Source organism: Nyctereutes procyonoides, unplaced genomic scaffold (assembly GCF_905146905.1).
Source record: "Nyctereutes procyonoides isolate TBG_1078 unplaced genomic scaffold, NYPRO_anot_genome, whole genome shotgun sequence".
Taxonomy (NCBI): domain Eukaryota; kingdom Metazoa; phylum Chordata; class Mammalia; order Carnivora; family Canidae; genus Nyctereutes; species Nyctereutes procyonoides.
In genome coordinates, this window is record NW_026575042.1 from 32,252,944 (window position 1) to 32,267,715 (window position 14,772).

Here is a 14,772-nt window from a genome sequence, read left to right on the forward strand (position 1 = left end):
CACAGTGGCTTCTTGAGAAAAAAGAATGAAGAGCTCATCTCATTTACTAGGGTTATATCTTTAGTAATTTCAAGAGGAATTTGAAGATATAGTGAATTTTTATTTTGGCAAAAATATTTGATGATCTCTTAGGGAAAGTGGTGTAAAGTAAGCACAGAGCTTGTCTTCATACCCGATGAAAGTAGGTTAGTGACTCTGTCAGCCAAGAAGGAAGTCACTAGCTTTATTCTAGTCCATGTCCGATTCAATCTCTTGTTCATTTGATTGTTTTTTTAAATTCATGAGTCAGGTGCAAGCAAGCCTAGGGATGCTTATCAAGTTCGTAGGTAACAGTTGGAGAGCATAACTAACACCATATAAAACAATCAAAATTCAGAACTATCCAACAGCTTTGAATGCTAATTTGAAATCTGCAACATGAAATGTTAGAGGGATAAATCTAGAATCTAGTGTTTAGGTTAAAACTAAAATAAAGCAACACAGAAAGGAGGAGACCTGACTTGCTATTCGTTTGTGTGAAAATGTGTAGGTATTTAGTTTACCACATGCTTGATATAAGTGATATATAGCAGAGTGAAAAGCCAAGCACTGTTACTGATGCAAAACAAGAGTAAAAATAATGTCCAGTTTTGAGTACTTACTGTGTTAAACACTTTACCTCTATTCACTCATTTAATTCTCATAACTGTCCCATGAGGTAGATTTTGCATGTGAAAAAAAAAAAAAACAGCCTCAGAGGGGATAGATAACCTGTCCAGAATCTTGGAATCAATGATTTGCAAAACAAGGATTTAAACTCACATCAGTCTGACTCCAGTTCCTGAATCAGAGGAGATGATACACAGACACGCTGCCCTCTGTGCTAGTAAGAACACACCTCCAGTGATGTCCTTGGTTCTGAGGACCCCATTTCAAGAAGAGCATTATTGACAAACAGCCTGCCTGTGGAAAGTGCCAACTCTTGGTCTCTTACCTTAGAGTCTTGGAAATACCCGTTCGGCACTGGAGAAACACAGGCAGGGATCAAGCATGATGCTTTTATGGCAAAGGAAAGGAGATGGTGCTGCCATGTTTCATGAGGTTAAATGGAACCATCTAGTCAAAGAGCAGAGTAGACAGACATTGGATTCAGTATAGAACCCCCCTGCCCCCCCACCCAAACTGGAGCTGTCCACCACAGAGCCAGACTGCTTTGTGGGGAAGTAAGCTCTCTGTTCTTGGAAGCATTCAAGCTCAAGCTAGAGAGCAACCAGTAAAGGATGCTGTGGAGCGGGCTGCTGCTCCAGGTGGGAGATTGGACTAGATTAGACCCAGAAACACATCTCGCTCTAAGATTCCACACCCAGCTTTCCTGACTCTGGGTGGTAGATGCACTTCAGAGCTGTAAAGGACCAGCAGCCAACCCACTGGAAATCACCTTGGGCACCAGGGTGAAGGTCAGGTGGACCCATTGCCTCTTCTGGAAGTAACAGGAACATTAGTAACTGGTCATGAATACATGAGGGCTTATAAGGAAAGGAGAAAGGGCTCCCAGGTACAGAAGGGGGCAGAGTTTTCAGTGGGTGCTTATTAAATGGCGAGTAAATTTAATGAGCAACTCTATGGCTGTTGCCTTTGGGTTCCCAACGACACTTTGATGGCCCAGAACCGGTGGGCCTTGCCTGGAAAGAGCTGCCTGTGCTAGTCATTGATGCCAGAAGCAGGAGGTGTTAATCTCTTTTTCCTAAAGTACCTTCCTCAGTAGCAAGTAACCTGTGGTCTACTTTCCATCTCTTGGAGACACATATGAGGCAATCACTGTGGTTTTAATTTTTTTTTTAATTTTTTTTATGATAGTCACACAGAGAGAGAGGCAGAGACACAGGCAGAGGGAGAAACAGGCTCCATGCACCGGGAGCCCGACGTGGGACTCGATCCCGGGTCTCCAGGATCGCGCCCTGAGCCAAAGGCAGGCGCCAAACCGCAGCGCCACCCAGGGATCCCCAATCACTGTGGTTTTAAAAAGAAACTTTAAAATGTGGTGAAACTGCCAAATACAAGGAGGGAGGGAGATCCTGCTTGGATCCTCTGCTTTTCCACTGAATCACTGCCTTCCTGGGGGTGTCCCTCTTGGATTCTTCCTCAGACCCTTGCTGGGCACCCATGACCTCTGCTCCTTCCTGAAAGAAACAACTGCCTATCACCCCGATGTTGGCCTTCAGAATCAGGTGGAGCAGACTATAGTTTCTAGTTTCCATCAAACTTTCCTGGTAGGTTAACTCCAGGAAACTGCCTATCAGGTCAACAACTTCAACCATCACCGATATGCCTCCTAAATCCACAACTGCGGATTTAGATGTCCAGCTCTGTTTCCGTTCTGAGTTTTACAACTGACTTCTAGGCACTTGCATATCTCACCTGTGTATTCAAGGTGTAAAAGCACGTGTGCAAAATTCCCTGACAATGTGGTTTCTTTTTTTTTTTTTTTAAGATTTTATTTATTTATTCATGATAGATAGAGAGAGAGACAGGCAGAGACACAGGAAGAGGGAGAAGCAGCCTCTATGCAGGGAGCCCGACACGGGACTCGATCCCGGTACTCCAGGATCATGCCCTGGGCCAAAGGCAGGCGCTAAACTGCTGAGCCACCCAGGGATCCCCAGACAATGTGTTTTCTTTCCCAAAATCCATTACCTGGTTAATTGTACCACTCTATTCCAGAAGTCTTGGCATTGATTTGGATTCTTCTCGTCTTTCTTCAATTCCTTGTCTTTAAATGCTCACCAAGTGCTATCAATCCTCCCTTTGAAATTGCTCTTGCTTCTTCTGTTGTTCTCATTGCAGCGCTCTGGTTGAAAACCCTGCATCTTGCACCTTAATTACTACAGCAACCTCATAGCTGTTTTGTCAGCCTCCAGCCCCTTCCCCCATGACATACATGTGAATGCTGCAGCCTGCCAATAAAAGGAACACCTGGCTCTCGGGGCTGATGGATCTCTCTCTTGCTGATGGAACAGTGGCCAGCACTGTGTGTCTGATGGCATCAGTCTTAGTGCCTTTGGTTTAGTAGTCAAGGCCCTCCCGTACTAGAACATCAGTGCTCTTCAACCTTGGTCCTGCCTTCCCACTGCCTTGAGGCTGGTTACACTCTCCTCGTTCATACAAGAGTGGGTTTCTCTCTGAGCTTTGCCTTAGATACTCCAGGCTTCTCCCTCTTCAGTGCATGACCATGGGATCTGTCCTTCTATGATTCTGACCTAGAACACTGACACCCATAGCCCTCTGCCTTCTCTGGTTTCTGCAGCATTGATAGCTCATTTCCAGGTGTGGGCTCTCGATTCTAGACTCTCCAGCCCTATTCCCCAAGTATTTCAGGTCTTCGTCATCTGAAGAACCTCATGGGCTTTTCTTTTCCTATAGCTCCTGTAGTCACTAGAACAGTGTCCTGTCAACACTGAGACAGATGAGGGGTGATCTATGTACTGAGGCAGAGCCGGGGATGAAGTTCCTCCCAGGGATTGGATCTTATGTGTAGATCCCTGAATTGCTTCCTGCTTGTGGTTAGATATCGGGACCAAATTTAGGTGAGTCACAAAGATGACAAAGTCTGCCTTGGATCCGGAATGGGACACAAGGAAGCACACTTCCCTCTTCCATGTGTCTCCGTCAGACCTGCTGGGACACAAGATATCAGTGATGGGGAACAACCTAAATCACTACCTCTCCGTGTGCCATTCTAGGAATCCTCAGCCAGCAGGAGGGCATCAGGCTCTTCCTGGCACCCCTGAAGCCTCCCAGGCAGTCATGCTCTCCATGGACACCTAAGAAGTCCGTAGCACTGATTTTTCTCACAGAGAAGCATACTTTCTGCATGCGTGAGAGGGTTGAAGAAGAGCACTCAGTCTTCTCCTTCAGCTGTTAATCCTTGTAGGTCACCCCCTAATTCGAACTGGCACTTGCCCAGCCTGCTTCTGCTCAGCCTTGAGATCCTGGCACTTGCAAGCAGGGCTAACTGACTTTTCAGATACTCTCTACACATCTGCCAGCATCCCCCGAATTTGTCCCAGGCACTTTGCTTTTGAGAGCCCCCAATCTACTGGTGTAGGGTCTCTAACAATGGCCAGGAGTTTCTTCTGCTTGCAGGAGTGCTCTGTGCCACTCAAGAAAGCTCTGAATAGTGGCTAAGTCATTTCTCCCCAGATTTCTCTGCCTAAAGCTTTGGTTCATGAGTAAGATTTGGCTAATTTCCTGGGACTGTGGTCTTTTAGAGCTTGAGGCAGTCCAGGCTGCACCCCCTCCCCAGCCATAGCATAAGTGGGTTTTGGGGTCAACGAACAAACATACCTGCAAATGAGTTGTTTATAGAAATGAGTGGATTAGAAGATTATAAAATTGAAGATTTTTTTCTCTCTCAAGACACTAGCAATCAGATGTTTAGATCCATACATACTACTTTTGTGCCTAAGGTATGGAACCTATGTTAAAAATAAGAAAACAATTTGTAACTGTTAACTATTATAAATATGTAATGTTAACAATAATAATAATGTGAAACACCCTACAGAGCATTCTAAAATGCCTTATATTATGAGCTATATTGCATCTGATATTATTATTACTACCACTGATAATATTTCCCCAACACTCATAATCTGAGAACAATTTCTGAGCCCCGTCTCCAAATGTTTGGCTGTGCCTGACTCGGCAGCTGACTTGAATTCCTTGTTCACTGTCTGGTGATTCATTGCACTAAATACCATTTTCCTGATAATTAAAAACTGCTCACTGGCAAGTGGGAGCAGGAACAGGCTGATGCAGGATTTATGCAGAAACACAAAATGAGCCAAAAGACAAATGACCTGTTCCGCCTAGCTGAAGGCATTTTTTCTTTCTCATCATCTTCGGGGACTTGAGAAAGCCGAGCGGTAATGCAGGAGGGAGTTGTGGAGAGCTGTGTTATTCCGGGATGAGGTAGATGCAGGGGCGCCCTTCTTTGCATGTACTCGGCCAAATCACTTTCCTGATTTTGAGCCCCGGATCCCTGCCCCCAGCCGGAGGAGTTAGGCCAGGACCCTCCTCATCAGGAGAAAAGCACCGATTCTAAGCCGTTTGGTAGACTTTCGATTCCAGTTTCCCTTCCTCGATGTGACAATGGTATCTTCAATTTCAGGGAAAACAAGTCATGATTCCTACTGTTGCACAGATGCAGAACTTCAGAAGCACATTGCATCAGCCCTCCTAGGCTCTTCCGTATGGCCCCCTCTTGCTGCTTGTGAAGGGCTTCACTGACAGTCAGAGCCCTGGCCTCAGAACAGCCGTGACATTGCACACATGCCCCCTCCACCCCCATTCCTTAATTCTACAAGTCAACAAGGTAGCAAATCTGTCCGTGTAAGTAAACCACACTCATCATTGAAGTGTGAACTTTCTCCCACCTTGGTGCACTTGGTCGCCTATTCTTGGCCTGAAAGAACGCCAGCAGCATCAGGAGATGAGCCGACCGTTCCCCTCCGGGAGTAGGTCCTTCCCAGAACTGAGGGGGGCTACTATCTGTAAAGCTCATTAACTCAGAATCCTTTCTCATTCATCCTTATATGTGTCTGTACTTGCAAACCATTCATTACTGCACATTCTAGATTGTTTAATTAGTCTTTGTGGAAGAGTTCCTGTAGGACAGCTTAGCATACATCGTTTAAAAGCCCTTGATCTAAAATAACAAGGTGGTTATTTTTAAAGTAACTAATATAACTCTTAGTGGCTTACATTCCCCCACTGGCCACCCCACTTTGCTTCCTCATCCTACCTCCCCAAACACTTCCTAGAACCATTTACTGATAATCATCATGAGTACGTCAGCGTGTGAGCCCTCCCCGAAAACATCAGGCCCTGTGCTGGGTATGTCACTTGCAATATGTTCTGTAATATCATAGTCGCCGTGGGAGGGAGGTGCTAGCTTCCCCACTGGCAGAGGAGAAGCCTGTTCTAAGAGATGGATGTGGCTTTGCTGTGTTATGCCAGGCTAGTAAGAGGCTTTGGGGTTCTGTCCTCACCTATTGGCCCCAGCATCTAGGTCTCAGCCTCCTCCCCTCTCTGCATGGTACAGAATTCGAGGAATGTTACAGGTTGTTGACACCAACCTGCTGTCTACTTGGCATTTTGAGGGGCCTCACCTCTTGCCCTCACCCCTTCAGCTCACGCTGGCCAACTTCCACCTGCCACATCCGTGTTTCTTCACCTAAAAGCTCTCTCTGGCCAGGGAGGCTCCCTGCTCCCCTGTGCAGCTGCCCCACCAGAGGCTGATGGGAACTTGGATGGTGAGACTGGAGCTCCCTCCACCCAGGGCAGGCCAGCTCTGAAGCATGTGGGCACACACACCAACTCCCAGAGCTTTCCCCTGGGGACTTAAGCCTGCTTCGGCTACTCACAGTGGGAAGTGGCTTGAGAGCACACTTTTTCTAGGCAGACTTTTTTGCCCAGTCTCACTTCCCCACTCACCTGCAGGTACTGCTCGGGGCCATCTTTCAGATAAGCCACTTGGCTCTCAGCATCTTGTCCCAAGGGTCGCTTTTGGTGGAGCCCAAAGTATGGCTGCCTGGAGCTGCTGACGTGGTTTCGTTAGACACTTCAGTCTGGTTTCAACCATTCTTGCTCTTCACTTTTTCTTCATACCAAGTAAAAAAGAGATGACCTCCATCCCTACTATCCTTTTAATCCACTGTTAGCAAAGTGAAACACCTCTCTCTCTCTCTCTCTCTCTGTCTCTTCCTCTCTCTTCCCTCCCTGCCACATTCCGCAGGGATTAGAACATTCTTCATAAAAGTGAGGATCTCTCTGTTTGCTTGGTCCAAATCTCAGTCAGCTGATTCCAAAGTCAGTGTTGTCATCCCCAAGTTTCCACGGAGCATTCCAGCATGCTGTTGACCATCCTCAAGCAAGCAGGCTAGCATGCTAAGAGTGGGTTTTCTTGACTGAGAATGAACTATCTTTCAGAAAGAGTAGTTCTTCAGGGCATGGGACCTGGCTCTCTGTCTGACTTAAAAAAAAAATCCACTTCACTTCTCTCTGTATCTTCCTTCTCCCTCTGGATTGTATTCTAGTACTTTTAATCCTTGCCTGAATTATGACCAAAGCAACATGAATTTGGGGGGGGGGCTGTAGGGTCCTCAGAGTTTGGGGGGATGAAAACTGTCAGAACTAGACCCTGCTTATAGACAGGGCTGGGAGTCAGCAAGATGAGGAGCAGTGGGGGTGAGCGGGGGTGGTGCTCGGGGAACCTGGAAGACTGCCTCAGACTTGGGTCCCAGTCATGGGCGCTCGGCACATGGGCCTCTCCAGACCTGCCTGTCCTGCTGACCTGACTCTTTCACCGACCAGACAGGAGCAGCAGGCAGGGAGAATGCCTCCTCTTCACAAGGATGCCATGCTACACCGTGTGGTTTCCTTCGCAAAGTCCTCTCCTGCCCACCACACCACCACCGAGGAAACAGTGTCTATACTTTGCCTAATGACACATCAGACACTTTGAAAATTACATCGTCAGTGAATCCATTTGCTTCTTGGGCTCCATTTCCTTTTTTGTGTCCTCTCTCCTCCACTTTTTTGAATATATTTTTTCTGCAGTGACAATTCTCTTGTTTTGTCCCCATGCACACCTATTTATCTTGCCACTGTAAACATCAGTGACAAAGTCTATATTCCTTTTTGTATTTCTCATTCACCATTTCATTCGTTTTTCATACTTCAGTGTGTCTGAAGGCATGGGCGTTCATTACCATTTTTCTTTCATTCCACCTCATTTTTTTCTCTAGACTTTGCTCTTTTCTCCATGAGTATTTTCTAAGCTTTTCCCTTCATGTTTTCTCTTCTGGTAACTCTGTCTTGACACTTCTAACTTGAGATTTTTCTAATAGCAATTTCTCCTTCTCCTCCTCCTCCTCCTTCTTCTTCTTCTTCCTTTTTTTTTTTTTTTAATCCATCCTCATCCCTCTTGCAGCCTTGGCCACAGCCGTCAGTTATAACCTTAATGGTGGCCTCCACTCAGAAAAGTTGTCAAGTTGATAAATATTGATATCTACCCTACCATTTTACCACCGCTTTTCTGCTAATGCATTTGGTTGGCATCAATCAGTTTCTTTGCCTTCTGTGAGCGCTCAGTGTGGGAACTGGTCCCGATCTGTCACTTATAAGTAATCTGCTCCACATTTCATCAAGAGCTCAAAAGGAGAAGAAAATATGGAGGAGAAGTAGAGGACAGAGAGCCAAGCTAGTGTGGCCCAGAGGGAAGGGAGCTAGGAAGACCCAACAAGGCACAGAGAGGCAGTCTGGTGTGCAGGGGGGACCCGCCCGGCCATAACCTTACTGCTGGGGACAGCAGCCAGGACTTACTGACCGCACCATGTCCTCATTGGGATGTTAACCCTGCTTATCTCCTCTAATAAGGCTCCCCAGGGATGAAGATCTACATTGACCCCTTCACTTATGAGGACCCCAACGAAGCTGTCCGGGAGTTTGCCAAGGAGATTGATGTATCTTTTGTGAAAATCGAAGAGGTCATCGGAGCAGGTATGGCTCTCCCCTCCCCTCGTTTCTGTTCTCTTGGTGTCCAAACTTCTTCCCACCATTCCAGGTGCTCTCTTTCAGCATAAAAAGTCATCCCATTGGGAAAAGAGCTTTTAACATCTTTCTCCCCAGAAGATGAGTCTGAATCATCTACAATGTATGTCTAGGATCTTTTGGGGACCTTGATCATGGTGACCAAGCTTGACTGGTGTTGCAGAGAAGTCAGCAGTAGTTTCGCAAGATTCAGGCATAGCTCTGGAAATGGACTACCAAATGTGGGTAGAAAGAGAGACACGGTGCATAACTGAGAAGACTTTGAAAGAAATAAATTTTTAGAAAACTTAGTGTCTCACTCACTGATAATATCTCCATGGCTCTGGATCAAGATTTCTTCCCAAACTTTCAGTTCTCCTTTTCCTACATACACATATTTAGAGACAGATCACGATCAAATGAAGAAGGACCACTGTTTCCAGAAGAAAACCAACCCATAATGTATTTCCTATAAAAGAACTATGATATGGACAGTAACCCAAGACAGATTTCACTTCTGAGAAACATGTGTGCTTTCATCCATCTTACTGCATTGGAATAGAAACCCAGCCCAGCAGAGAGCTAACTACCTGACATGCTCTCAGGAGATCCTACCTAAAGACTGACTTAGAATTTTCATCTTTCCTTAATGGATCAGTAGTTGAGTCAATTTGGCAATGGACCCAACCTTATTAATGTTAATGAGTAAGATATCCCAAAATATCATCACTTCATAAGTAGTCTCTTTATGTCTCCTCTGCTACCTATTTTGAATCTTCTTAAAATTGTGTTTGGTTTGTGTCCTCTTTCCTACTTTTATTGTCTTCTATGACATTCTTTGTCTTTTCTCCTCCTTCAATTCTTATCAACCTTTGTTCAAGCTTTCCTCATTCATATGATGTCGTCTTCGTTTTAGTTCCTGCGTTCAGAAGTGCTTTATTCATATCAATATTTGGAGATCCATGGAGTTGCCTCTTCCTGTAACATTTTAACACGATAAAATATGCTTAGTCAAAGTCTTATACACAGCCACTTCGTATATTATCTTTAGGGGGAAAGCCACTATCCTTCCATTCACTGCGTCTCTTAATGCACTAAGGGGTCAAAAAGCCATCTGTGAAATTGGAAGTCACATTTGAAAGCTTGCCCCATTAGGGCCACCATTTTCATGCTCTGGTTTCTCTCTTAAAGAGTTCCGCCCTCAGAGCATCTCTGTGGTGGCTGCTAGGACTGTCCCTGTCAGGACACACCTCTCCCCGCTCCCCACACCCAGAGGAGTTCCAGCCGGGTGGCCATAATCTGATCCACATGAATCTATACATATTTCCCATTGACTTTCATTAAATATGTTACTGAACCACGACTTTCACTTCTGTGCAGATAATTTTCTCTTCCTCCTTAGATGCTGACATATTTAAGGATCATGCCTTGGAAGGCTGGATACCAGATAAATTGGATTACTTCTAGGGGCTCAGATTTCTCCAGTGAACTTGAAAGAGTGTTGGGGAGGCATGCTTCCAGTCCTGCACCCTGTTTCCCCACATTATTAATTGTTGTTATGTCATGTGGTAATGGTGCTAGTGATTTTAATGTTGTTATTTATGGCATGTGCTTAGAGCGATGTGTTCTGGACTGCATTTCACCCCAGAGAGTGCACACCAGCCCCCTCCCGCCTTTGTCAGGAGAAGAGTAAAGAGCCTTCTCACTTTATGACCCTGCCGGGGAGTGACAATTTGGGGTGAGCTCACCAACTGCTAGATGCCTATAAAGGGACATTCGATGGCCCTGCTCCATCCTTCACTTTCCATTTTTGTGTAGCTTTGTTGCTGCCGCTGTGTTTGTGCATCTTGCTCAGAGAAGGTCAGTCCTGTCCATGGCTCACCCAGTAGTAGGGAGCGATCGATACATTTAGCAGTTTATAAGATGACCAGTAGCACAGGGTAAAGACTGTGCCTGGTCACTGCTGACCACCCTCTACCAGACACTCATCTCCTTATGATCCAGAAATTCTGGGGCTAATCCCTGTGGATATTAATTCACCATGTGTAACGCGATGCAGTTTTTAACAGAAGACACTCCTAGCTGGAATCAATCCCCATTCTCCAGTTATTTCTCTCTCCTCTCTCTCTCCACTCCTGCTTCTCCCACACCCCACCTCGCTGAGACTGGCTTCACTTTGTGCTAAAAGAGAGCTGGTGTGAAGGTCAAGTTAAAAAGAAAAGAATTTTGTAAGTTAATATTTATACAGTGTTATTGGCAATACTGCTCTTAGCCTCCTGGCCAATTGGGATCAGGGGGCAAACACTGGGTTGCAGATGGTAATGACAAAGGAAAAGAAGACTCAGAGCCATTCGTCCTTCCCCTGCTTGTGTAACCTTCCTCCCCACAACCCCCCACCCCACCCCACAAGCCCTTATTGAATACTTCCTACATGCTGGATGTGGGGTTCTGGAGATGACAAAACAGCAATCCTCTCCCCTCCCCAGAGGTCTGGCAATCTTACTGGGAAATAGGCCGGTAGTGTGTTCACTGTTTCACGCCATCCATGACACGGGCGTGTACACAATGTTGGGCCAACACAGAGCTATGTTGGGTTCCTTGTTCTGGAAATGGGTGTGGACATCAGGAAGGCTTCCACAGAGAAGATAACCTTTGGCCTGAGCTTTCAAGGATGAAAACTAGGAAAAAGAACAAGCTTTTGTGAAACTCATTAGGGAATGAGACAATGACAGAAGAGGAAAATTACATGATTTAAGGAGAGAAATGAATATGACCTTCTAGCAGCAGGATGCTGGAGCCAGCTGGCACTGCCTCACAAGGGCCCATGGTGTACAGTTCTTTCTGGCCTGGTGTTTGGTGATACGTGTTGGTAGGGCGACCCCAGCCCCAGTTAGGAGTATTTACACAGTGGGAATTGGCAAATATTACAGAAGGAAGGTATTTGTTTCTGTTTCTTTGCTTTCTATAGAGCTGGTAGTAGAACACTTTCTAGTACATCCTAACCTTCCAGGCTGTGCAAGATTATTTCAAGAGGATGCAGAGGAACCTGCCTTTGCATACTGAGTGTGGAATGCAAGGAGTGGGTTGTGATCATTGCAAAAGGGATTGAGTTTAGAGTTCAAGAAGATCCGCATTCATGAAACATTGAACCTGTCCCTGAGACTGTGGTGGATGCTGGGAAATGCATGATGCCTAACAACCCCAGCCCTATAGGAGTTATCATTTAACAAACACACAGTGCCATTCCACAAGAGGGTGGTGGGCCATTGACAGCTAAGACAAGGGACCCAGGGGACAGATAGTCCTGGAGATGGGGGAAGAGGCTTGAGAGCAGTAGAGAATCCAGGGAAAAAAGACCTTAGGGGCCCCCGAGGATATGGAGGCTGACACTCCATTGGCACATCCTGAGAACAGGGAGAGAAGGCTGACAAGGAGGTGTTTCCTGAGGGTAAGTAGCAAGTGTAGAGTCTGGGGAATCAGGCTGAGACCTGGAGTTCCAGGAGCTTGGGTATGGATTTTATCCTATAGAGGGAGGATGGTGAGTCTTAGGTACGGTACGTGCCTGAGCAGGCTAGGTGATAAGAATGAGGCTCTGGGGACATGAATCTGATAGATGCTATATCTGGATTCGACTGGAAGGAGGTGATGAGAAAGGGTGAGTGAATCTTCGGAAGCATGGAGACCAGTTATGGGGTTTTGCTTGGAAGTGTGGGGAATGTTTGAAATGGCCGTCGCTGAAATGGCCGTCGCTGGAATGGAGGTGGTAGGATGTGCTCAAGTATCTAAACAGATCTAAACCCGAATGTATCCAAACATGGTGAATGGAGCTAATGGGGAGATGCTACATGGAGGTTGTGGCCTCCAGTTAAACACTTGGGTGGGGGGGTAGTGGTCATGCATGTGAGTGAAGGCCAGTAGAGTCAAGTCTAGGTACTGAAGCTGAAAAATTGCAACAACTGCCCAGGTCTTCTCAAGTTGTTGGAGATGTTGGACAAAGTAACCATGACCTGTATATGATAGCATCCAAGAAGACTGAGCTATGATGAACTCATTAACTATCATGCAACTAGCTGCCTGTCTTTCATCATCACCCTCAAAGTTCCATGACGGCCATGCAACCTCAGGGTTTTTGTTAGTCTCGCACCTGGCCTGGTATTGCACTCAGATGTTCCATCAAATGTTTGTTACATATGGTTGAATGAGAGTGGGTCCTTGGGAGGAGAGTAGAGCAGGGAGGAAAATTTGGGGAACTGGAAGAGCTTAGGAGAATGGAGAAAACCCAGAGGGAGGTGAAGGGTCCTGAGTCACTTGGCACTCCAGAAGCGGCCCAGTGGGATGATGTCCAGCCTTTCACCCTTGCTGCAGATAATAGATATCACTGGTCTCTTCAGAGAGGGCCACAGGCCTCTAGTGTCTTTAGAAAATATCAGATCTTTGTAACCATGAATTTTACTCATAGGAGCCATCTCACAGGCCAACTCCAATGCACTGGTTAATTCTGATCAGTTTGATCCATAGATTCACCCAGAGCGTAAAGCAGGGTGCCATCTATAATTGGGCTCTATGGCATGAATGGCAGTCTGGGCTGTGCAGTGTGTAACCTGTGTAGCATCCCTGATCATGACTGTCAAGTACCTGAAAATGTAGGTAGAGGTGACACTAGAGGGTGGCGTCTGGAGGAAGATATGGCAATTGTATTTTATTAATAAATCTCCTCTTCTGACTCTAGCAGCTGCCAATTCAGCATTTCCACAGATCACTTTTTTGTGAGAGAGGGGCAGGTTTATGGGGAGAGGGCTGCATGAAGAGAGCTGTGGAGGGGAATCTGTGATGTGCACAGATTGGGAATGGGACCAGAAGGCCCACTGGTTCCGTCTTCGAAGAAGATGGGTTTCTTGGGGGCTGCTTTGGTAGAAAGGCCACCTGCCAGCCTGACTCTCCTGGGCTTATTCGAAGTGATGGTAGGCAGCATGAGGATGGCCTCAATATTGGATAAGAGTCACAACAGAAGGGTTTCCAGAAAAGGAAATCAGATAGATGTCTTAAGTAATTACAATTAAGGTAACTGGCATATATTGAACACTCACTATGGACATACTTTACAAGCATTGTCTCACTTTGCTCCCTTAATGTGAGGTGTGTGTGTTTGTGTGTGTGTGTGTGTGTGTGTTTAACCTGGTGAGGAAATCAGCATTCAGAGGATAGCTTGCCAAAGATTGACAAAATGAGTGAAAAATAAAGCAAGAATTGAAACCCATACACAAGTGATCTAGGTCTGAGGAACATAACCCCCACCTACCTACCATTATTGGATACCTACCAATATTCAGTTACTATTCTGGAAAAGAGCTGTTGAGTATACAGGGACATTACTTCTGATGGTAAACTCAGGGAGTTTGGAATATGCACACCTCCTTGCTGGCAATGATGATACTATCCTGGAATTCATCATGCCCATGGGGTAGGCACCTCACATTCCCTGGGGAAAGCAAGTTCTTCCATCCTCCAGTCCTCCTCCTCTAGTATGACCAGTTGCCGACCTTAAGAAGGATAACGATGAGGATCAAGATATTTAGCATGTTCAGCTATATGTGCTTGCTTACATTATGCAACTAATGTCATCTATTGGTGGGCAGTTGTCAAATGACCACAAACAGCTATAAGAAAAGAGAAAATCAGTTCGCTCTCACCATATTAAGTATCGTGGACATCATGGCTGTCGAGCAGGTTCCATCTCATCTGCTAATGCCAGTAGCCTGGTAATGGGGACCTGGGGAGCTCTGCTGAAAAGGGGACCTGGGAAGCTCTGCTGAAAAGGAGGAATAGGAATATTGTGATCAATAAGGAATGTCTGTCCTGGGTGCAGGGTTAGGAGGTAGCTGACTGCCTGCCATGGTTTTACTATCCCTGGTTTAGCCATAACCTACTTACCTTGCACGGGCTAGTGTGATAAAACAGGCTGGAAATCTCACTTTTAAAACCTAGTTTAAATTTATTCTTTAAAAGTTCCTTTTCTGGTGGAAGCTTGAATTAGTAACTAGAAGCTCTGCTTTCCTTTTTTTCCCCCAAGGCAGTTTGTGACTTCAAAATGCTGCTAAAAAAAAAAAAAAAAAAAGAGTGCAATTGTGTGTAGATTTGCACTGCACATAGCCAACAGCCACCGCTTGAAATACCTGCTGGCAGGTTGGATGTTTAATTTTC

The 14,772-nt window shown here is 45.8% G+C and overlaps 1 protein-coding gene across 1 annotated transcript in view; it reads left to right on the plus strand.

Moving 5' to 3' along the window:
• EPHB1 (EPH receptor B1) overlaps positions 1–14,772 on the plus strand; it is a 431,779-nt gene that overhangs the window by 354,629 nt on the left and 62,378 nt on the right. The window contains exon 10 of the mRNA XM_055321648.1: positions 8,419–8,541. Coding sequence (XP_055177623.1) covers positions 8,419–8,541 — 123 coding nt within the window. The remainder of the gene's footprint in view (positions 1–8,418; positions 8,542–14,772) is intronic.